The sequence below is a fragment of the Heteronotia binoei genome, chromosome 15 (genome assembly GCF_032191835.1).
Source record: "Heteronotia binoei isolate CCM8104 ecotype False Entrance Well chromosome 15, APGP_CSIRO_Hbin_v1, whole genome shotgun sequence".
Classification (NCBI taxonomy): domain Eukaryota; kingdom Metazoa; phylum Chordata; class Lepidosauria; order Squamata; family Gekkonidae; genus Heteronotia; species Heteronotia binoei.
The window spans coordinates 30,191,702-30,216,687 of NC_083237.1; the positions used below are offsets into that span (position 1 = coordinate 30,191,702).

General features: G+C 46.7%; 1 protein-coding gene across 1 annotated transcript; it reads right to left on the minus strand.

Annotated features, from left to right (window-relative positions):
* Positions 1–1,534: 1,534 nt before the first annotated feature.
* On the minus strand, positions 1,535–18,536 carry LOC132584291 (phosphatidylinositol transfer protein beta isoform-like). The gene is made up of 12 exons (XM_060256141.1): positions 18,423–18,536; positions 15,308–15,338; positions 14,785–14,930; positions 14,608–14,699; positions 12,600–12,607; positions 12,276–12,350; positions 9,941–10,024; positions 8,919–8,996; positions 7,677–7,787; positions 7,269–7,391; positions 3,710–3,791; positions 1,535–2,568 (listed from the first exon to the last, which is right to left on the minus strand). The coding sequence occupies exons 1-11, from the start codon at positions 18,440–18,442 to the stop codon at positions 3,744–3,746; spliced, it is 816 nt and encodes a 271-aa protein (XP_060112124.1). The 5' UTR covers positions 18,443–18,536; the 3' UTR covers positions 1,535–2,568; positions 3,710–3,743.
* Between the last annotated feature and the right edge of the window lie 6,450 nt (positions 18,537–24,986).

A 24,986-nucleotide genomic window follows, 5' to 3' on the forward strand; every position in this document is an offset into this window, starting at 1 on the left:
CAAGGAAAGGCCACTTTGGGACTTTTTGGTTTAGCAAAAAGATGATGGGGGTGAGGGAACACCTGTTAACAGTGAATTAAAAACTAAACAGGGTCTGGAGGAAGTGGAGACTATTTTTTCCCCTACCAAAATACCCAGTACCAACATTCCTGGCAGATAAAAGCAAGCACTTCTTACAACCAATGAATAAACATATGGGATTCACTGCCTCAGACTGTACCTCAGGGGGGTACAATGCCCTAGAGTCCATTCTCCAGATGATCCATTTTCTCTGGGAGAACTGATCTCTGTAGCCTGGAGATGAGCTTTAATTCTAGGGGATCCCCAGATCCCACCTGGAGGCTGGCATCCCTAGTAGCAACAGCCTCTAGTGTGGCTTCAAAGATGAATTGAGATAACTTCATAGTGGATTACTCTATCAATGAATATTAGCAAGGACAACAAAATAAAACCTCTATTTTGAATACCAACACACTATCTTTCTGCTTTGCTTATTAAAAAAGTACTCCTTAAATATGAAAAAGTAAGAGATCTGTGGCTAGAATCACTCAGCTAAGAAATAGTCATTAGAGTCAAAGAGCAGTCAATCTTTTCTTTCCCTTTCCTGAATGTAAATAACTCCAGGAAAGGAAAACAGGTATACGAGCGCTGTACCCATTTCCTCCATCCGATATGACTTCAGATGGGGCTACTTAAATCTTGCAAGAGACATTGGAGTACATCTTCCTGTGTTGCCACTGCACCTTGGGACAGCGGAGATTTTTTTTCTGAACTAAGACTTGAGACTCCTTTAGCACCACAAAAACATTTATTGTCAGAAGCATCTGGCACAATGCACTGATCAGGATGTGTCATCCAAGTGGAGCAGCAGCCCGAAGAATCGCCTCCCCCCCCCGCAGTTTCCTCTGCAACAGCAAGATTCTAACACCTTTCTCATCAACAGCAATTCCATCCTTCAATCACAGCTGATGCAGACTCAGCAGAGATACCTTCTCTTGGGGCAGCTGACTGGCAGGAAGCAAGGGCAGAATAGTGAATCATGCAGACAAGACTGCCCTTTTATGTGCAACTGATGTAATCAGCTATGTCAGCTCTTAGAGACAATCAAGGCAGCATCACTGCCGAATGCCTGCATTCTGCTGTTGCCCATGTCACCCTCTCATCTTTTTTCAGGACTTGAGTTGTGGCAATGTGTCCAATTTATAAAAAGTGCAGCACAAGTCTATTGTGAACACAACTACCATTGCCAGTGCTCTATATCTATTGAACAGTCCCAAGAGATCTACCTGGCTACTTGATGGTCAGAATCTCAACTCTAGCCAAAAACCTTATTTTGTGATCAGTTTCTGCTGCTGTCGGTTCTTTGGATTACACACATCATCAGTCTCTGAAGACCATCCTCTCTACAAGAGAGAAACTTTCAACCCAAGACAGGAGAGGATGAAGAATAGAAAGACCCAATTTGTCAGGAGATACCCCATGCAACAGCCAATGATTCAGCCTCCTCCCCCTGACAGAACACCAGATGCGAACACAGCTTCAAGTTTGTTTATTTGTTTTGCTTTTTAAAAAAAGATTTCAGTGTTTTCTTTTTTAAAAAAAATACTGTTCAGATCCTTAGCGATGTAGCACTGGGCCTTAAAGTCTCCCCCTCCCCACACCCAAGTCCCAGAGGATGGCTGAAATGTTTTGAGTCCCTTCCCAAATGGGTTATGGGAAAACTACCTACCCACCCGCCCTTAGAACTGGGAGCTGAGGGGCAGTGAGAGGAAGTTGAACTTTAAGCTTAGGAGTACCTCCTCTGCCCTCAAGCCAAAAAAGAACATAAGGAGCTAGATTGGGAAACTGGAACCATGTCTTCTAAACACAGACACCCCAGAAGGGGTGGGGGGGGGAAACCATTGGTAAACTGAGGCAGGTCAAAGGCATATGTTAACTCCACAGAGAGGCCGAGGGAAAAGACCATGGAGAAAATGGCTGCTGTTGCCATTCCCTGCCAGCGAATGGAATACAGCTTTGGGTACTGGTTATCACCCATCCCTTGGACAGACCACTCTAAGCCTCCACAACAGCGAAGGCGAAAACTCTACTCCTAAGATAAAAATCTTAAACTTGTTTTTCCCCAGCTACCCCTCTCCCCCACCCCTTTGCCAAGTTTAATTGTTCCTGACCTTGTCCCTCAATGGAAACATGATTCTAAAAGTATATTAATATTAATGTTATAATGTTATTGTAGTCATGCACCCCTGTCAATGCTCCCCCATCCCTACGAGGAAAGGCCCTTGCTGCTATCCTCTTTCACGCAGCCACAAGTTGTGTTCAGAGAAGGGAGGAGGAAGAGAACGTATTAATCCACAATCAGTTAAAAAAAAAGAGGGGGGAGCAGCAGTTCAAAGGGTTCCCCTCCCCATGCTGGTAGAAGCAGAGGAGGTTTTGAAGTATTTTCAAACCAGTGGGAAGGAAAGAAAATGGGAGACCATCTTTCCCCTTCCAGGTGAGGGGGTGGGTGGGATGACAGGGGAATCCCAAAAAGAGAGGTCCAGGCTCAGATCAGAAAGGGCATCGCACCTGGAAGGGAAAGACAGAGAATTAGCAGAATGGCCAACTCCCTGACACACAATGAAGTGAGCTTTTGCTGAGGCCTGTGCTTTGGGGCCAAGTTTTGAAGACACGGTCAAACTGTCATATGTGATTTGTGGGGAGCACAAGCGAAACTATAAGTCATGCTGAGAAACTGCTGGGCAAACTTGTTCCGAGTTCCCACTTGCCTGGTGCAACACTTGACTTGAAGTTTTTTGTCCTTTTAAGGCCCTTAAGATCTGAATCCTTGTAAATACTGCAAGAACTGGCTTGTGAACATATGAAACTGCCTTTTGCTGACTCCAACCATTGGTTCTTCTAGCTCAGGGGTCCCCAACCCCCGGTCTGCAGACCAGTACCAGTTCGCGGACTGTTGGCAATCGGGCCGCATAAGAACTGATCTTCCTCCCCACCCCCTCTGTTTGCAAAGAAAAGTTGGAGCCAACTGAGCGGGGTCAGGGGAGTGCTACAACGCTTGGGTAACGTGTTCCTTGTGAGGAGCACGCTACACAAGCTCTGGCTCCTGACCCCACTCAGGCGTCCTGCATTGTGGAAAGCTTGAGAGGGGTCAGGGGTGCAGCATCGCTTGTGTAGCACGCTCCTTGCAAGGAAAAAAGTAAAAGTAAAAAACGGGGTGTATGTGTGGGGGGGTATTTGTGATTTTCCGAGAAATAAAATGCACAATTGTATCATCCCGAAGCCATCACTCTCCCCCCACTTCCACCACCCCATGGAAAAATCATCTTCCACAAAACCGGTCCCTGGTGCCAAAAAGGTCGGGGACCACTGTTCTAGCTCACTAGTGCTGATTATGACAGACGATGGCTCTCCAGAGTCTCAGACAGCGACAATCTCAATTGCCTAACATCTGCTGGGATCCCTTAAATGGATATGCCAGGGACTGAACTTGGTACCTTCTACGCTCAAAACTTGCAGTCCACACCACTGAGCCACAGCCTCTCTCCAATCCACACTGTTTCCCAACTGTTGCCCAGTTCATTGCAAAACTCCATCTTGTTTCCCACAAGGATTTTCCATGTCCTATCTCCATTTCCTCCACTCCAATATTCCCACAAAAAACGATGAGTATTCACATCACTCAAATTATCCCCTACCCAGTCTGTTTTACCTTGTCACTTCTTGTCCCAGGCAGTAGGGGTCGCTCACTCATCCCCAGCTGTCATTCCTCTGACAGAGCCTTTCTGTCGCATCTGCAACAAGATGGGGTGATCAGCTGATGGCACCAATCAAACCTAACTCTATTCATTGCCACACAGACTTGCCATTAGGGCTGTCAACTAAGCAAAGTCCCCAAGGCAACTAGTGCAAGGAAGTGGCCGGGGGGGGAGAAATAGCATATTTAAAGGCCAAGCTGGAGACATGCTCTTCAAACTTCCGTTCTGGATTTTAAAACAAGAATTTTATTCAGAAAGGATCTGGAATGAGAAAATGGTGAAGTACAGAGGGGAGGAGAGACCTGCAGGCCACAGCTGATTGCAACTGAAAATGAACTAGCTTGGTGAAGGTCTCCCCGTGAGAAGTGTTGTATCAAAGCATCCAGGTTTTAATATACCTGCTCTAAAATATAGTTCCCTGCCTTGTGCTTTGTTGCCTGGGCTGCCAAGCATGCAAGAGGTCACAGAATTTTTCCTCTGCTTGGCACCCACATCGAAAGGGACTCAAAATTAAGGAGGGAAAGAGAGAAAAAAGAGGAGAGAGACCAGGGAAATAAGCCCCATTGACTTAAGTGAGACTGACTTCCTTCCTTCATTGTTTCCTCTCTGCAGGGCAAATCAAGATGCAGACAAAACTGCCATCCATCTGAAGGAACAGAGCCAGGGAAAACAGCTCCTCTAGGAATACAGAGTCTTTCCCTTTAACCTTTTTGTTTGCTGAAAACACAGGGGTGGCCAAACTTGCTTAATGTAAGAGCCACACAGAATCAACAGATGTTTGAGAGCTGCAAGACATCAGATGTTTGAGGGCAGGCAGGCAGGGAAGACACATAGATGGGGGGAGAGAAAGGTGGAAAGAAAACAATTTTAACTTTAAATGCAGTTTCCAAGCCGCTTGCTGGCTTGGCAAAGTGATTTACGTCGGCCAACTGGAGCGTCAAAAGTCACACAATATGTGTGAAAGAGCCACATGTGGCTCCTCAGCCTCAATTTGGTCACCCCTGATCTAGCAAGTTCTGTCCAGCTTCAGGAGAGCACTCACTATGAAACCAAATCAAGCAAGAGAGTGAAATGGGTGATTACAGATTCTTAAAGAGGCTTCTAACTGCTTGTTGGTGTTTGCGCTACTGGGGTTGAATCTGGCCCTCAATAAAGAGAAACAACCCCTGCTAAGGAGCCGTTATGTACATTTCTGTTCCAAGAAATGAAGGCTGGGAGGCAGGATGACTTCTCAGCCTGTTGGGAGTGTGCTTTTTACGCTTTTTTATGCCTTAAGTGATGTGTCCACTCCTTCCATGACTGAATTGCCATCCATGCTGCCTTGAACTAACTGAGCTGCGGCTTAACTGTTTTATTTTTAATCTTTTAATCTGTTTTAACTGTTTGATTGTTTTACTTTTTATCTGTTAGATTGCTTATTGTTAGTTTTAATGGTTTACTATGTTGGAATCCGCCCTGAGCCCACCATGGGAAAGGGTGGACTACAAATTGACAGAAATAAATAAATAAATTCTGTGAGGTAAGTTAGATAGAAGGAGACTTGCCTAGGAGCAACCTGGGATCTTGAAAGCCAAATAGGTGTATAAATGTGTCTCCCTTCCCCACACAGGGGCCAAGGCTAAAAACAATTAACCTGACTTTTTATTTACAAAGATTGTCTGGGATGGCTCGGGCTAGCCCAATCGGTGAAGCTAAGCACAGTCAGTACTGAGATGGGAGACCACCAAGGAAGTCCAGGGTTGCTAAGCAGAGGCAGGCAATGGCAAAACTGTCTCTTGCCTTGAAAACCCTACTGGGGCCACCAGACATCAGCTGCGACTTGATGGCACTTTCCACTCAACTCCATCCTTGCTGTGTTCAAGGCAGCTGATCAGATTAAAAGATACAAAACACATTAAAATCTTGCAGCCCCAGGTGACACTTTCTGTTCTTGCCAAGAGACTTTGTGCCTACAATAGCTCTATGAGGGGCTGAAATCCAGCAAAAGCATCGCTTCTCCTGGTGTGGATTTTTTCAGGAGGGTTCTGACCCACCATCTAAGAAGAATGAACTGAGCTGGCCTGGGGGGGGTGTCTTTTTTGGGGAGAAAATCCCACAGTGAGGGCACCACCAAAGAGAAGACCCAGCTGTTCTATGCATGCAGCAGAGTTCTGAAGCAGCAAAATGGACTGTACCACTTCAGACTACACATGATCTTAAACTTTCTCTATATTTCTGTACCCTATATGCAGGACTCCCTGCAAGGAAAAAAAAAACTAGCACAACAAAAAAAAGGGATGGTCTAGAACGTTCTCTGCTGATGTGCTAAGTATTTTTAGACTTGAAGGAAGTTTTGTTTCTAAACTTGGGAGAAGTGGTATCTTCCACATGCAATATGCTGTCATGCTGTCTACCGCACTTTGTCACATAGACCAGGCTTCTGACAATGACATGTAAACTCCCTCCACCAAGTTTGGTTCATGACATTTCTCCTTGTTAACACCTTCGTTGCAGTTGAAGGCATCATTACACACCACAGTTCGTCCATCTCTCTCTCTCTCTCTCTCTCTCTTTCAAGAGGCCTGCAAGGCTGTTTTGTTTGAGGAAACCTTTGGTTAAGGGCTTGAACAGATCTAGGATGACTGCATTGTTAGTCGTTTAGAGTGGGACAGATCCAGCCAGCTTTTTCACTTAACCTCAACTAATTCCCTTCTTTTACTAGGACTACCATCTCTGTTGGTTTTGGTCCATGGAAATCCTCTGAACAGTCTTTTTTGATGGTTGAACAAGATTGGCTGGATCAAGTCCTATGACCCTTTTCCACTAATGCTTCCTTTGATGGGGAAAAACTCTTTGTTAAAGAAGATGATGATTTTGGATTTATAACCTGCCCTATACTCTGAATCTCAGAGTGGTCACAATCTCCTCTACCTTCCCCTCCCCCCTGCCCACAACAAACACCCTGTGAGGTAGGTGGGGCTGAGAGTGCTTTTACAGCAGCTGCCCTTTCAAGGACAGCTTCTATGAAAGCTATGGCTAACCCAAGGCCATCTCAGCAGGTGCAAGTGGAGGAGTGGGGAATCAAACCCAGCTCTCCCAGATAAGAGTCCGCGCACTTAACCACTACACCAAACTGGCTATTTTTTCTGTCAGTGGAAGAGAGTCACTGGATCAGACCCAGAGTATTAATTTGAGTGCAGCTTTGTGGGCTGGGGATTTTCAGCTCTACTGTGATTTTCAGCACTGTGAACTTTATGGAAGGGCAGAAGAAAATGAGTAAGTATGTAATGGTGCTGGGAGCTCACGTCAGATGAAAGTGTTCCCTCAAATGTTGTGACAAAGAAAGCCATCCCTTTTGAGTATTACCATACACTCTTAACAGTGCAATCCTAAGAACACTTTCCTCTGAGTAAGCTCTACTGAGTTGACTTCAGTAGACTTCTGAGTAGATCTGCTTAGCACTGTGCTGAAAGAGTAGCAGCCCTACTTCCAAAATCTGCAAGCACGAACACCCCGGCCTCTTCCCCAAAATACCTCATCAAGTTCCCTCTGAGTCTCTTCCTCCATCCGTCGGATGTCAGCCATGGTTAAATCCACCCACTTATCCAACCAGCAAAAGAGTTGCCTGTGGAAGTTGGTAAAGAGTCGTCTTTCTTGCTGAAGGAGGAGAAGAAGAGCTTGAAGGAACTGGAACTCTGAACACACAAGTGGGGAACCCAAACCAGCCTCCTCTCTGGAGAGAATGGAACCCCACTCTGGTCTAACGCTTCAGTGCTCCAGAGCTAGCTAGGCCTCAGCCTTCACCCGCCTCTGTCCCAAAGTTGAGGAGACAGCAGTTCCCACAGATCCAATCACTGAAGGATGTCCCCCAGCAACCCTGACAATCCCAAACCAGCCTCACTTCCCCCAACATGCACCCAATTACTCCAGGCAGGAGCTCACCTTCTGGATAAATTTTTCCACTCGACCTTGAAGGCCCCACCAGCGGAATTTCACTGTCACAAGTTTGTAGGCACACATGTGAGGGCAATCTTCATTATTGGCTAGTTCCCGCTAAGAGAGGGAAGGGGAGAAAAAACCAGGAGGATTAGGGCTGCTGTTGTCATTTGCATCCCACCTTTCTGCCCTCACAAGGGCCACCAAGGCAGCTAAAACATTAAAACATGCATGATAAAAATCACAATTAAAAACAGTGAAAATGTATATAAAACAAAGTAATCAAAACATTTGTTAGGAAGGCAAGGATTATTGAGGGAATGCCAAATGAAATAAAAATGTGTTCAACCGCTGGTGGAAGGCAGCAACAGAAGGGGATCTGGGGGATCTCCCTGGGGAGGGAGTTTCAGAGTTTGGGGCCAGGACCAAAAAGGCCCTCCCCTGGGTTGCCACCCACCTAATTTCAGATCTTAGGCAACAAAGTAGGGCCTCCAATAATGACCAATACTTGAGCAGGTTCATAAGAGAGTATGTGGTGCTTCAGGTATGTTAATCCTGAACCATATAGGTCTTTAAAGGTCAAGACCTGCAACCTTGAATTGTGCCCAGAAACAAATTGGTGGCCTCCCTATGACTCACACCAGTCAATAGCCTGCTGCAGAATTATGTGGCTGCTAATGGGGGAGGGGGGGTGGGAAGAGAAAGAGTATGAAGGGCTGGGCCTTGTTGTCACTGGCATTTTGATAGAAGCATGGAGGTTTCTTCTTAGGTGGAAGTCTGAGGGAAGCCAAAAGGAATCTGATCGGGCCAGCTTTGCTTCTCTGTTCTAAAAGACACCCAGAAGTCCTGACCTGCACCACACTTGACCAAATTTGCAATGTGCTTGCTGAATTTCTGCTCCCTACAACTATCCTTTTGAACAAAGTCAATGGGGCAGAACACAGAAATTTGACTAAGGCCATATAATGAATACACAGCACAGGTGAGACTTAAACCCAGGTTTCTTAGCCACAAAGACAGAATAGCCAGTGGGACAACTTGAAAGGGTGTGTGTGTGTTAAATAGGGCTTCCAATTCATCTCAGTGTTTCCATCTGCCTACTGTGTTCAGGTTACCCTGTCACCATGGAAGTTCACCTGTATGACTACCAAACCATGCTAAACACCTGGGATTTGAGCTGCCCCGAGGTGAAATAGTGTGCTGAGTTCACCCAAGGACCACTCCTCATATTTCACTGGGCTGACGTACTTTCCAGTCTGGACCAAGAGGGCCTCTGTTTGTCTTCATCGATTTGAAAATAGCTGGGTCTTCATCTGGTTTGTAATCCTGAGAGAGAAAGAGCAGAGGAAACATAAGGCTGCAATAGGGGACAGAGAGACCCCAGCAAGAGAAGGAAGCTGCAACTTGCATCATGAAATTTACTCCTGCTCATCAAACAGACAAAGGACTGAGTCCTCCTCACACAGAAGGCAGAACCAGTGAGCCAGCCTTCTGCTTCAAAATTACCAGTTTTTTTAAAAAAAAACTGACACGAGAAGAAGCCGATAATGGGGGAGGGGGGTCTTTAACCCAAAGAACCAGGAGTGAAGCCCAAGAATTAGGACTCAGTACTGAGCACCTAGGTAAAGCTTTTGCAACCCTATGGCAGTACTGATATAAGATGCTGTTCCACTGTGATCACCTTTAGTCTAAAAGTATTTGTAGGGGACAGACTACAGAAATTCAGTGAAGTCAGACCTGTATTCTGTGTAGGTCCACCTAGGGTATCTTTCCTCAAGCTGTAAGCAGGACAACATTTTCGCTGCAGTTTAGTGTCAACTAGAAAAGTCAGAAGAAGCCTACACCCACAAAGTGGACAAGATCAGCGAGACGCTTCTTCTGATAGCACTACTGAACTGTTTTTAGTGCAGAGAACCAAGTAACTATAACTGGGGAAGGGAAAGAAGCCAAATTTCTTTATTTATATCCCTCTATTCTCCCCCAAAGGGACCCAAAACAGCTTACATCATTTTCCTTTTCTCCATTTTATCCTCACAACACTCCTGTGAGGTAGGTTGAGAGTTAGGCCCAAAATCACCCCAGCAAGCTTCCACAACACAATAAGTCTAGAACGCATGGCTTTAACATGAAGAAGCTGTGAAAGATTTGGCTTCCCCATCAGAAGACAAGGCTGTAAACAGGTAGACTCCTGCCCTGAATTCCACACCCAATTAATTCTTTGCCAAATTGCTCTCCCACCAAGTGAACAAGAGCCAAAGTGGCATCCTCACCTGGTCTGACACCTGCGTCCGGTCAGCAATGTCTATATGGACAACCTCAACATCTTTCCAGGTCTCCACATCGAGCCCATGGACCTACAAGAGAGAGGGTAGCCCATGTGATTCAAACCTCTCTTTGCGGAAATGCATGACCCCTCAGCCAGACTCCCAGCAATCCATAAGGCCCATTTACACAGCTCAAAAGGGATTGCCTACTACCTTTTCTTGCCCCCCAAAAGCTGGCTGGCTCCAGCCCTCTCAGACCAAACAACTGAAGCGAAAAGACATTCCAATGGAATCAGGACTCCCATAAAATACACTTAGGGGGTGGTGCTAGTGGCTTAACATGACAAGCCAGATCCACCTTCCAATGAGGCTGCTCTGACCAGTGACAGCAAGTGGTTTCAGCAGCAACCCCCAGCCAGGCTCATGGTGCTGAATTCAAAATGCAGCAGTCCACTGTGGTCAATCTAACTAATAACAACAGCCCTAGGAAATAATGGTGCTGTGAATGGTGATCCCCACCTTCTCTAGTCACAGCAGGGCTGGAGGAAGCAGTGTAGCCAAGCCATGCAATTAGTTGCCTGGCCCCAGGGTAGGGCCACCAAGCTCCCAGTTTCCATGGGCACCTGGAGCAGCAGTGGAAGCACTGCAGCACTCCTGATAAAAACTGAGGGCTCTCTGATAAAAACTCTGGCATTTCCTAGTGCTACCCATTGTCACTTCTGGGTTTTTACTGGAAGTGATATCACACCCAGGATGATACCTCCGCCATGTCCTCATCCCCAATTCCCCTCACGAGTTGCCAGGCAACCCTACCCCCAAGGATACCAGGTATGCCCAAGACAAGGAAGAAGAATCAGCCCTCTCTGTGCAGTAAAAAGGATTTTATGACATCTGTCTGGAACTCAAGGCCAGTGGTGGATTCTTCTATAAAAACCATCTAGGTTTTCTTTAGGACCTCAGGGCTTTTTTTTGAGCAGGAATGCAGTTCTGGCTGGCTTGGCATCAGGGTGTGTGGCCTAATATGCAAATTAGTGCCTGCTGGGCTTTTTCTACAAAAAAAGCCCTGTGTGAAACAATGGTGATGTCCGGCGGTGTGGTCTAATATGCAATGAGTTCCTGCTGGGCTTTCTCTACAAAAAAAAGCCCTGGATCTCATCTAATTAACTTGTTGGCAGTCTTAAACTGTGGTAATCAATTTTTATGATTGTTACTTTTTTATACAGTAGTGTAAATCATAGATTATACTGTAAACTGCCTTCAATTCTGTAAGGTGGAAAATAAACGTCTTCAATAAATAAATGAAAAGAGCAAGCTGAGCAGACAGGCCATCTGAGCTGGCCAGCCATGACCACAGGAAAGGGCTTGCCCTTTGCCGCCTACTGACTCAGACCAGAGCAGCAGCACAGGCAGAGTTAATGGGCAAATCTAATCCCAATGAAACTGCTATTGGCTGGGTTCCAAGCAGGATGGTCCTGATGGATCGCCACCTGGCTTGCTTCTACAGCCAGCTACCATCTACTAGAATGGCCAACTCAGAACTTTCCTGGTCCACCGGAAAAATTTGCTGCAACCGGTACCTTCAAATCAGGATTTCATCTGGCCCTGCACAAGCGTGGCTGAACATCATAACTGTTTTCAAGACTCAAGTAAAAGGCCAAGCTCATTCTCCTGAGTCACACTTTCCAAGCCATCTTCATCGCTCTCCCTCCCACCCCTTCAGCATCTATCCCAACGGCCTCCTCATTCTCAATGGCTCTTTTCCCAGGGCCCAGAATACACTTCCCTTTTCAGCTAAACCCTTTCTGCAACATTCAGATCTTCTAAAACAAAACCTTGTATATTAATAGTGTGCCTTTAATTGCTACACTTTCCCCCACTCCTGGGTGGACTGATGGACAAAGAGGGACCCCCACCCCTTTCTGTGGAAAGCATAAAACTAATCCTAAATTTAAGATTACAAAATACCCTGTAGATCAGACTCATGTGCCCAGTTAGGGTCCATGTACTAGCAGACAGTGAGATTTTTATTAACGTGAAGCATACTTCCCTCTTCCATACAAAGCCCCCAAATGCAGGATTTGGTCACTTAGCAACAGTAAATTGTTTCCCCAATATATGTGCAAAGAACCTTAGTTACGGTGCTCACTTGCTCTTCTTTGGATCTATCCTTACAGAAATATATTACTGATTAACCAAATGCCCTTTTTCCTCTGAGTACTAAAGCTTGAAGTGGGGGCCTGGGGCCCTCCTACTAAAGAGTAAAATTCAACAGCATGTTGTCACCTATGTTTTACAGAATTAAATAGGAGAGTTTGTACACATGGGTTTGCCTTTCACTTACATTGTCTTGGTCACCTAGGTCAGGTTTGTGCCACGTTTCAATTTTGATGAAGAAATCATCTTTCATATATTCATTCTGTCAAAAAAAAACAAAGGAGGAAAATGGTTACCTACAAATCCCTGTGAAACACCAAAACCCACAAACCCTAAGCCACACGTGACTTGAACAGACACGTTAGCCAGAATTACCCTGGGAAAGCCCTGACAAATGAATCATGAGGGCTTGCTGAAGACCGAAAGGGGACACAGAGATGCCCAGAGAGCAGGAATAAGGGAGAAACATTGCCTGCCCACCCACAAGACTCCCCTTCCCCATGTCACTCACCGTAATAACTGCAGCAAGCATGGGCGTAAAAGAAGAGAAAGAATGTGTTAGAATTGTGCAGTGAAATAATTTCTTCAGAAAGCTGATAAGAGTTCCCCTTCCACATGACTACAATCAATACCTTCTGTGCCAACATTTTCTAAAGGGGCGGCTGTGTTGATTTGCTGCAGCAAACATAGAAAAAGGAGACTTTTGGCACCTTAAAGGCCATCAGGGATACTATGCCATAATCTTTCACTTCATCGGATGCCATAGTAAAAGAGCCACCAGCCTCCCTATTTGGCTTGCTGCACTGGACTCATACGCCCACTTCTCTGGAATTTGCAGTGAATGGAACATTTTTCCTAACTAGACACTGAGAAAAAAAAAAATCTTCCTTTAGAGACAGGGCCCCCATGCCAACAAATCACACAACATTATTTTAATCTTCCCTATTTATGAACATCTACAAAGCCGCCATGTACTGAATCAGACCAATGACAATGAGCCATCTATCGATACACTGTTTGTTCTAACTGGCAGCTTCTCTCTGGGTTCTTTAGGCAGAGAAGGGTCTTTCTGGAGACTTATTTATCTGATGTACCTGTTTCAGTTAAACATAGCAGGGACTGAATTTAAGGCCTTCTGGACATAAAAGGAGATGATTTTGGATTTATATCCTGCCCTCCACTCTGAATCTCAGAGTGGCTCACAATCTCCTTTATCTTCCTCCCCCACAGCAGACACCCTGTAAGGTGGGTGGGGCTGAGAGGACTCTCACAGCAGCTGCCCTTTCAAGGACAACGTCTGCCAGAGCTATGGCTGACCCAAGGCCATTCCAGCAGGTGCAAGTGGAGGAATGGGGAATCAAACCCGGTTCTCCCAGATAAGAGTCCGCACACTTAATTACTACACCAAACTGGCTCTCATGTGCTTTATCACTGAGCTACAGACCCTCCCTGATATATTCAAAACACTAGATTTTATCTATGCAAAACCCACAATTTATTACGACGGAGACAGCAAAACCAGACCTCACTTCCCTTTCCCAGGAACTCATAAGTCCCAAGTTCCCTCCCTCTTCAGCCCTCCAGCTCTACAATTTCCTCAGGAGCCCTGCTGTTCTTCAGAAGACTGCTTAGGACTCTTTGCTGAAAAGACCAATATTAGCAGACTGGTTTTCTTAAAGTCGCAGTGAGATGCAAAATACCAGGACAGCACTGGCCACAAAGTGTGTGTTTGCTCTAGAACATATCCCAGAATCCTCTGCAACAACCCACAGTTCTAGGTCAGAAATGCACACAAATTCTTGGAAGGAAGACACTTTGCTCTAGGCACAATCTTCCTTTTAGGGAGACCCCTGGAACCCTTTTTATGTTGTGCACCTGGAAAGAAGGGCAGGATGAAGTAGTGTTCAATCATCTTCCCTCCCCATTAACTATCTGTGCAGCAATTCTGGGAGGTAATTTATGTCGAGAGCACATAACTGGCCCAATGTTGCTCAATGCACTTTATGGCAGTGTGGGGCTACAGGATAGTGGCATCTGCTCTGTAGATACCAAGTCCCAGGCTCAATCCCTGCTATCTCTGGTGAAAAGGATCAGGTAGCAGGTGATATGAAAGACCTTAGCCTGAGACCCTGGAGAGTCTCCACCAATCAGAGTAGACAGAACTGAGCTTGACAGACCAAGAATGCGACTCAGTAGCCCTCCAAACATTGACTGGACAGGCAAAAAGAGGACATGAGAGCACTTGCCCTGCCTCCCACCTCCTGATCACCAGCTCGTGTGCATGGTGCCTATGCACACAGGAAAGGACTATGCATGCGTGCCTGCCTTGCGACTGACAATGTTGAGAAAACAGTATCCCCAATAATGGGCAAAGAGCGTATGCATGGACATGCACAGGCACTCAACTCACAAGCTGGGGCAGCAGGGGACAGGGTTCGTGTGCTCATGTCTGTTCTCTCTGTCTCTGCTCATTCAGTCACTAATACCTCCCCATCCACCCCAAACTCCCCAGGGCTCACTGGTTCGGCAATAGGGGTAGGCATTCCAAGCTCTCTCGTGGACGACTAGTGACCCTTCGGGGGCAAACATCTTAATGAATCCTGGAACTTTGCTGCAAGAGAAAGAAGCAAAGAGAGGAATCAAACGAAGCCTGAGCCTCCAGATGTCCCTGAGCACCCTCATAGGGCAGTGCTTACCTCTGGAGGTGGTAGATCTTGTGGGTATACTGCCCCCGCTCCCCTTCACGTTCATAGGGCTCATTTTTGAGGACCTCGATTCCTTCACCTCCACCGGTGTTGTTCTTGCTGGCCTCAGCCACAGAGAACAACTGCCCCACCTGATACTAAGGAGGGAGAGATGATGAGTTACACGCAGCGTTTTCTCTAAGCTGAGTTAGCGTGAGCCAGCTCACAGATTGTTAGCCTCCAGCTCACACGTTTTTTTCTTAACTCAGGAAGGATGACCGCAGAATGCAATAATTCATGCAGGAGCTCACAACTTCAATGCTAGTAGCTCACAAAGTAGAATTTTTCCTCACAAGTCTCTGCATCTTAGACTGGGAACACTGGTTACATTGGCAGTCAGAGAAATCCTCTCCCATATATGGAGGGAAAAAGCTGGGTATGCCCCCATCCCTGTGACACTTCAACCTCTTATCACCTATGCTCCTTTGTCAAGGGAACATGAACATTAACAGCAGCACCTTAAAAGGCAACTTACCTCCTCCACGGAGCAAGGCAGCACTACCCGGCTGGTTGGGGAGGGGAAAGAAAAGGAAAAAGTTAGATGGAGATATCCCAAAATGTACCTGTTATTAGAACAAAATAGGAGTCAATTGCACCTTTAAGACCAACTTAGTTTTATTCAGAACATAAGCTTTTGTGTACATGCACAAAACTAAGTTGGTCTTAAAGGTGCAATTGACTCCTATTTTGTTCTACTACTTCAGACCAACACGACTGCCTATTTGGAGATACCTATTAGAACATTGGGGCCAAGAATCCCAGCTACAAATACAAGTTGATGGGGTGTGAACTGGCAGAGACTGACCAAGAGAGAGATCTTGGGGTCGTGGTAGATAATTCACTGAAAATGTCAAGGCAGTGTGCGTTTGCAATAAAAAAGGCCAACGCCATGCTGGGAATTATTAGGAAGGGAATTGAAAACAAATCAGCCAGTATCATAATGCCCCTGTATAAATCGATGGTGCGGTCTCATTTGGAGTACTGTGTGCAGTTCTGGTCACCGCACCTCAAAAAGGATATTATAGCATTGGAGAAAGTTCAGAAAAGGGCAACTAGAATGATTAAAGGGCTGGAACACCTTCCTTATGAAGAAAGGTTGAAACGCTTAGGGCTCTTTAGCTTGGAGAAACGTCGACTGAGGGGTAACATGATAGAGGTTTACAAGATAATGCATGGGATGGAGAAAGTAGAGAAAGAAGTACTTTTCTCCCTTTCTCACAATACGAGAACTCGTGGGCATTCGATGAAATTGCTGAGCAGACAGGTTAAAACGGATAAAAGGAAGTACTTCTTCACCCAAAGGGTGATTAACATGTGGAATTCACTGCCACAGGAGGTGGTGGCGGCCACAAGCATGGCCACCTTCAAGAGGGGGTTAGATAAAAATATGGAGCAGAGGTCCATCAGTGGCTATTAGCCACAGTGTGTATGTGTGTGTGTATATATATATATATATATTTGGCCGCTGTGTGACACAGAATGTTGGACTGGATGGGCCATTGGCCTGATCTAACATGGCTTCTCTTATGTTCTTATTATTGACATTCTTAAAGCATTTGACAGGAAGCACCGCTAGTATCTCTTTCAAACTCTACTGTATTCTCCAAACTAAACAACATTCTTTTATAGCCCTTTATGTTTATTAAGCAAGACAGCTATCATGTGGCTAGGTCAGCTGCCAATTCAGTGAGACTAAAAGGAAAATTTTCTACTGCTTTTTGTGGTTTGTAATGTATCTATCCCAAGACGGTAAACCATGACCATGTTTACATTCTCTCTCTGACAAAATCAGAGCTAAGCATTCTTTCTGCCATCCATCAGGGCTGAGCAGTACTATCATATTTACTGGATAAAACATACCCTTGTATTAGAACAGAATCAGAGAATCACAGAGTTGGAAGGGGCCATACAGGCCACCTAGTTCAACCTCCTGCTCAAGAGCATCCCTGAGAAGGGTTTATCCAGCCTTGCTTAAAGACTGTCAGTGAGGGGGAGCTCCCTGGGTAGCTGATTCCACTGTTGAACAACTCTAATTGCAAAAAAAGTTTTTCCTTCTATCCAGCTGGTACCTTCCACTCTAAACCACAATAACCTAACTTTCCTCCTCTGCTGTCAACAGGAACAGCTCCCTGCCTTCCTCTAAGTGACAGCCCTTCAAGTTCTACCAACAGTATCCTTCAGGATACAGACACTGTAGGTGCTGGGTCCCAGTACAGTAGCAGTGACTAGGGATCTTTTATTGCCAAAGAGACCACAGATCAACCTCTGTTGAAGCTGCAGAAAAGACAGTACCATTCCAGTGAAATATTCACTGGTTACTGCATATGTCAGGCTTGCAATCAGCCACCTGGATACTCAGAAGCAGTGAGGCAGAAGTTTTCTCTCCAGATGAGGGCTGGAAAAGTTTATTTTTAAGCCCCCCCCCCACTGTTGATGAGTCGATCTAAAACATACAAGGGCAACTGGGTGAGTAACTTTGGCAAAGATGGTGCATCACATTCCTCTCCCACCCATTTAAACTATCAAGTACTGTCTATTTGCAGTATTACGCAGGTTAGAAGGGACACATTTGTGCATCTTGCCCTGCTTGCTTCCTAGAGTCATTTCGTTCTCCCCACCCAACTATGAATCATCCATCTGCTTGGCAAACGAAAAGTTTCAGAAAACGTACAGCCAGCCTTTCTGTCGGACACATCCCACCCATCTTGGCAGCAAAGAACGCCCCAGCTAATAAAGCCCATTAACAAAAGCAATCAATAACCACAATAAAACCAGTACAACAGCAGTCGCCCATTCGGATCCTAAAATAACTCAGAAAACAGCGGCCTCTCGAAACCGAAACACACCCTGGTAAGACACATAGCCAGGGAAGCCAAGTGACACATGCACAGTTTGCTAGAAAGCACCCCTGCCTTTGACAGCGCCCTGCCCCTCAGTGCACAGGGTTAGGCCCCACGGGAAATGAGAGGGGGGCAGACCCAGCGCCACCCCGGGAGTCTTTCTCTCAAGATTCTCCCCATTGCGACACCCACCATATGGTCCAGCCTCCTGCCAAAGGGGAATCTGTTGCTGCTGCAAACTCCTCCCCCACCAATAAAGAAGCGCCCAAACTTGACCTGCGGCAGTCCCTCTGGCACCACTTACTTAGGAAGTAGAGTCCCACTTAAGTGGCATAAGGCTTACTCGGGAGTAAGCCTTCCACAGAATGCACTGTTAGGCACCCCACATTCGGGATCGGACTATAGCACTCCTTGGGGGGGGGGGGGGATCAAGCCTTATCTCCTGCCCAGGCAGAATAAACCAAATGGCAGGCACCCAAAACAGCATTGACTGGAAGGGCTCCTTTTCTCAAACGGGACCCGAACGCCCCCTCTCCACCGTACAACGACCTCAGGTGAAAGAACAGGGTTTTGAAAAACAATAGTACAGCCCTTACGCCGTGGCAGCAGGACAGGAAAGCAGGAGAAATGAAGAAACCCAAGGGAGAGGGGCAGCCATATGCAGGGCGATCGCCTGCCGGTTTTCCGCCCCCTTCTTAGGGGAAAGCCCCCACCTCCGCCCTCCCCGCCCCCGGCCGCCCCGAGACTCACAACTCTTTGATGAGCACCATTCTCCCGTCCCTCCAGCACCCCGCACGCCAAAAAGCACCAACCCCTCTCCTCTTCCTCGTCCTCCCCCACCCGGGCCTTTGACGCCATTTCCGCCCTCTCTCCAGCGCCGGCTCGCCCAGTTCGGCCCCTCACGACGCCACTTCCGCCCTCACTCGGACTTTTGCCGGCAGCCGCGGCGCGAGGACCCGGCCACGTGGGTGAGGAGCGGGGCGCGGCTCCTCTCCTCGCCTGGTCTTTGATTGACAACCGGGCCAGACGAGGCGCGGAAGAGCGTCAAGGTGGCGTTGACAGCCAAAGGCCGCTAGAGGGCGAAGGCGGAGAACCGCTGACGACGGCTCTGCAAGACCGCGGGGCTGCGTTGCGAAAGTGGCTTTTGGTTTAAGGGGGGGGGGGGGGGGGGGAGGGGAGGGGAGGGGAGTAGAAATCTTCCTGCGGTGAATTTGCTGGGAAAAGATGGGAGTTTCTAGTCAGATTGGAATGCAAGGAAAGATTTCTCAACGCAGTAGCTGTCAGGCAGATTTTCTTGGAAACTCTGCCTACGTCATGCAGTCCGATGAAAGAAAACTGAACGAAGCAGGAGTCAAGTTGCACCTTTAAGACCAACCAATTTTTATTTAGAACGTAATTAGGGATGTACTAAAACGAATGACAGGATGGTCCATAGGAAACAATTGCAGAGCCTGGATGGTCCATAGGATATAATGGGAGAGAAGATTGTCCATTGACTTGCATGGGCTTCACTGAAATACATTGAAGCACAGAAACGGCTGCAAAAAAAAAAACCTGGAATGGATAATCTTCTCTTCCAGTGTATCCTATGGACCATCCTGGCTCCCATCCAGGCTCTGCTATTGTTTCCTATGGACAATCGTCTGCCATCCTCCAGGACTGGATTGACAGTGCTTTGCCAACCTGCAGGACTGGATCGACAGGTGAAAAGGTACCTTGCCAACCTCCAGGACTGGATGGACGGGGGAAAATGTACCTTGCCCCGTAATTAGAACGTATTTAGACCAACACGGCTGCCCACTTGGATCTATCTATGATGAAAGAAAAGGCAACATCATATTCTGAATTCAGAGGAAAGGAAGGCTAAAATAGGGAAGCTTTCGGGGGCAGATGTTTTGTTAGTCTTTAAAGCTCTGCTGGGCTTCTGTTTATCTGTTTATCTGGAATTGCAGCCTCACACTACAGAGATTAGTTTCCCTGGAGAATCCAAAAACACCAGAAATCAAAACCTGCCCTTCCTAGGCTCCACCCTTCAATCTCCAGGAATTTCCCAGCCTGGAGTTGGCAACCCTGCACAGGCTTGCTTACAGGGCTGTGTGTTTCTGCCTGACATGCCAGGAAAAAAAGTTATGACTTCATATGGTATGAGAAACAGCCCTAGGATTCTTTGGAAAATAAAAGCACCGTAAAGACCAAGATGAGTGCTTTTGTGCTGATTTCCCCCTTGTTTTGTCTCCAAATTGAAGATAATTCAAAAGAGTACAGATTCCCTCGGATTCCTCTCCCCTTTTGCCACCCCTTGAAGGTCACTCCCCTGCCCACATTGAGGTTGTTCTGCCCACTCCGCACCTTCTGCTGTCCGCCTCTCGGTGTATAACCTACATTTTCCCCTTGTTTTAAATTTTTTATTTTTTTGACAAGCAGCATGAGTCTAGCAATATGAGACAAGAAGAGGAAGAGGAGGAGACTGGATTAATATCCCACTCTTCACTCGGAGTCTCAGAGCAACTTACAATTTCGTTTCCCTTCCCCTCTTCACAACAGACACCCTGTGAGGTGGATGGGGTTGAGAGAGCTCTGACTGAGAACTGCTCTTGAGAGAACAGCTCTGAAAGAAGAACTGTGGTCATTCAGCAGATATGTGTGGAGGAGGGGGGGGGGAATCAAACCCAGTTCTCCCAGATTAGAATCCATGCTCCTAACCACTACACCAAGCTGGTTCTCTCACCCATATTATGAGATCGTGTGACTCTTTCCCATTTTTCACAGTGGTCAGGGCTTTTCCTGTAGAAAAACCCCCAGCAGGGTCTCATTTGCATATTAGGCCACACCCCTGACATTACCATAGTTTTGCATAGGGCTTTTTTGGTAGAAAACGGCCAACAGGGACTCATTTGGATATTACGCCACCCCCTGACACCAAGCCAGCTGAAACTGCCTTCCTGTGCATTCCTATTAAAAAAAAAAAGCCCTAACAGCAGTCAATAAGACAGCAGAGAATCCCCTAGTGCTTCGCAGTATGGGAACTTAGCAACTTCTTGTCAGTTTTTAAAAAGTCTTGTCAATTTCAATGTAGCCCCCCCTTTGACTGGGTTCCTTTCTGTTCCCTTTCAGTGAACTAATGCTAAAATGCATGCACAAAACCTGAACCACCAGGATTTAAATGGATGGTGCTTACACGATAAGGCAATTGCGTAAATTATAAAAAGTGATGTTCCACCCTGATTTATTAAAGTGTGGGTATTTATTGTAGCTGCAGAGGAAAAAAACAACGTGTAAGGCGGGCACAGAATCTGAAGTCAAGATTCAAGGCTTACTGCTCTGAAAATCTGCAGGAAGATACGCATGCATAATGGGCAATTCAGAGGGGGTTTGCCATTGCCTGGCTCTGCATTGTGACCCTGGACTTCCTTGGAGGTCTCCCATCCAAATACTAGCCAGAGCCAACCCTCATTAACTCTGAGATCTGATGAGATCACAGAGCCGGCGCGTCCACTAGGCAACATTTGGCAGCTGCCTAGGGCGCCGGCTCTTCAGGGGCTGGCACCTCCGGACAGCCAAAGATGCTCCCCGCCAGCGCTCTGCATGGCCCTCCCGCCCCCTGCTTCAAAGGGGGCGGGGGCCCGCTTTTGGCCTGGGGTGCTGGAAAGGCCAGCGCTGGGCCTGAGATCAGGCTAGCCTGGGCTATCCAGAACAGGAAAATGAAACCCTAAAATTGGCCTCCAGCTTCAGGATGATGGTGGGACATGCAGTGTCCCAAATGAAAGAAATTGGACCATCCTGGCATAGATTAGCTCCATATCCCTCTGGTATTTGCAATGGAAGCAAACTTTTACTTCTGGGAAAACAGCAAGGGCAGGCAGCACCAACAAGGTGTTTGGCAAATATATCCCTCTGTGGCGAAATAATGGGAGCTGAATTACTTCCCTGACCTATCAGAGCTTGTATAGTGCAGTAGTTAGAATGTCAGACTAGGATCAAATCTCACCTCTGCCATGGAAGCATACTGGGTGAAACTGGGGCCAGTCACATTCTCTCACCTTTACCTGCTCATAGAGTTGTTGTGAGGTTGAGATGGAATCCAGGAGAATGATGTCAATTGCTTTGGAGAAAAGTGGAGGACTGCAAGAAGATCAAATCAGTCCTAAGGGAAATCAACCCAGACTATTCCCTGGAAGGTCAGATGCTGAAGCTGAAGCTCAAATACTTTGGCCACCAAATGAGAAGGGAGCACTCCCTGGAGAAGATCCTGATGCTGGAAAAGACAGAAGGCAAAAGAAGAAGGGGACAGCAAAAGATGAGATGGATGGACAGTGTTACTGATATAACTTACATGAATTTGAGCAGACTTCGGAAGACAGGAGGGCCTGGCGTGACTTTGTCCATGGGGTCACAAACCCCATGCGACTGAACAACAGCAACAACAACATGTGTTATAAATCTAATTTGAGGTACACGTCTCCAACAAATAATGATCGCTCTTGTTGTTGCTTCCTTGGGTGTTGCTTCAGCTTTTCAGCAGGAGGCAGAACTGCTCATTCAGCATTCAGACTACTGTCAAATATCTTGAACACCGATCCAGGTTTGTATCTTGAAAACAGCCAGCTGTGGGACTGGCCAGTGGAGCAAGCAGGATGGAGCCCTTGGAGAGAGAGTGTTCATTATGCTAAGCTAGTTAGCACCAGTGAGTGAGCAGTCACAAGGTGTATTAAGAATCACCACAATTATAGTGAGATAAAACTCCTAAGTCGCAGTTCAAGTGCAGAATAAACCTTCTGGATACATTTAAATCCAGCCATTTTACACTGGAGGCTCCCTTTGAAATTCTTTGGTTGCAGGACTTTCAGGTCAGAAATGTGTCCTGGTAGATCAAAATGTTCTCCCACTAGTTTTGGGATAGTGTGATTGTTAATGTCAGAATTGTGTCCATTTATTCTTGTACGTTCTCCTACATACATCTTTTTGCTACACAAAGAGCAGAAGGGACCTGTTGATACCTGAGGATAAATGGATAAACCCAAGAGAATATTGCTCAGGGGTGTCTAACAGCACATGAGCAATTGGTAACTCAACTCAACAGCTGTTGAAGAGTAGCTTGTGCAGCCTCTAGACATCCCAAGAAAGCATCATGAATAGATCTGCCGTAGGCTTGTTTTTTAAAGAACTTTTATTTCATAGGATTTTCTTTCTGTGATGTTTAGCAGATAGCCTCATTTATGGTACTCTTTCTTGGTAATATACCAACAGGGCCGGCCCGCCCTCTAGGCAAATTAGGCATTTGCCTAATTTGCAGCAGGGCGCTGGGGGGGGTGCTGCTGAATTGGGCTCTCCCCCCTCTCCTGGCACCCAAGACAAATGCCAAATTGCTTTGCCGTGGTGACTGGCTTGCTGGCTGGCAGCAGCAATTAAGTGGCGGCAGGCAGGCCACACACCCCCCCCAGCACACTTGGAGGAGCGACTCCAGACTCCTGCTTACCCACTTTGGTGGGCATCTCTGAGTGTAGAACATACTGTCTGAATAGAGAGCAAGAAAAGCCTCTTCCTGCTCTCTATGCGATGCCTGCCGAAGCAAGTAACACAACAAAAAATGCAAGCTAGTGACCAATTTACTAAGAAGTATATAGAAATAATTCCAAATGTCCAAAACATGTATATTCAAGTCCCAAAGTAGTGTTGTGACAAGCCAATCAATTAAGTACTTGTTTCTTTCCAGTCTTCATCAGAACTGGGACCAATATTGATTCAATTATATAGATTCTGTACACAATTTTTAAAAAGAGGGACGGAGAGTGTCTCCAGCAGCAATTTCACTTGGGCTACAGCTCAGTATGTGGCTTCTTGCATGTTTTGGACATTTGGACTGATTTCTATATACTTCTTAGTAAATTGGTCACTAGCTTGCATTTTTTGTTGTGTTATCCATTATAGTGACCTCTCTCGGATTGTATTCTATGCCAAAGCAGGTAAGCAGGAGACTAGTGTCGCTCCTCTGAGCGTGCCGGGAGGGGGGGAAGGTGGTCTGCCTGCTCCCCTGCCCCCCGGTGTGCTCACAGGAGCGACACTAGTCACCTGCTTCGGCAGGCATCACATTCTTTTAATAGAGAACAGGAAGAGGCATCACTCCTCACTCCCTTCCAGAATAGGAAGGGGGAGCCTCTTCCTGCTCTCTATTCAGACAGTACGCTCTACAGATGCCTGCCAAAGCGGGTAAGCAGGAGGCTGACATCGCTCCTCTGAGTAAACTGAGGGGGCGGAGCATGCCACCGTCATGTTGCAGCGCCACAGAGAAGATGGGAGGGGGGGCGGCCTTGGGGGTGCCCCTTTGGAGAGGGTCGGTGGCCAGTCAGTGCGTCTGGGGTGCCATGCGCCCTCGGGCTGGCCTTGTGTGCCAGAGTTGGAAAGAATGTAGAGTGGGTTCTTCTTCATTACTCAGAAGTAGCTCCCATAAAAAAGAAGATTGGTGCCTCTTACTGATCCAAGATCACTGCAGATGGTGACTGTAGCCATGAAATTAAAAGACGTTTGCTCCTTGGGAGAACAGCTATGGTAAACCTAGGCAGTATAATAAAAAGTAGAGACATCACCCTGCCAACAAAAGCCCGTATAGTTAAAGTGATGGTATTTCCAGTAGTAATATATGGCTGTGAGGGCTGGACCATAAGAAAGGCCGAGCGCAGAAGAATAGATGCTTTTGAGATATGGTGCGGGAGAAGACTCTTGAGAGTCCCTTTGGACTGCAAGAAGATCAAATCAGTCAGTCCTAAGGGAAATCAACCCTGACTGTTCCCTGAAAAGTCAGATGCTGAAGTTGAAGCTCAAATACTTTGGTCACTCACTGGAGAAGACCCTGATGCTGGGAAAGACAGAAGGCAAAAGAAGAAGGGGACGGCAAAAGATGAGATGGCTGGACAGTATTACTGACGTAACTAACATGAATCTGAGCAGACTTTGGAGGATGGTGGAAGACAGGAGGGCCTGGCGTGACTTGATCTGTGGGGTCGCAAAGAGTCAGACTCTACTGTGTGACTGAACAACAAACTGATGCTATTCAGGCCTGTAATCGTATTGCCTGAGGGTGTATGGTGACAAAGCTGGCCTCTTGGGTCCCTGAGTTCATGTCTCTATTGGGAGGTCCACTGTTCTTGATGAAAAGCTTGTTGGAGTGTCCTTGGACATGTTTTTGACCCTTGTTTTGTGGAGCTGTGAGGCTATCCATGCCTAGTCAAAGCAGGTTATGAAAGCAGCCTGATCAAATGTCTGTTAGCAACAGATGTGGTTATTTATTATGCAAGCAGATTACAGGTGCTTATACCT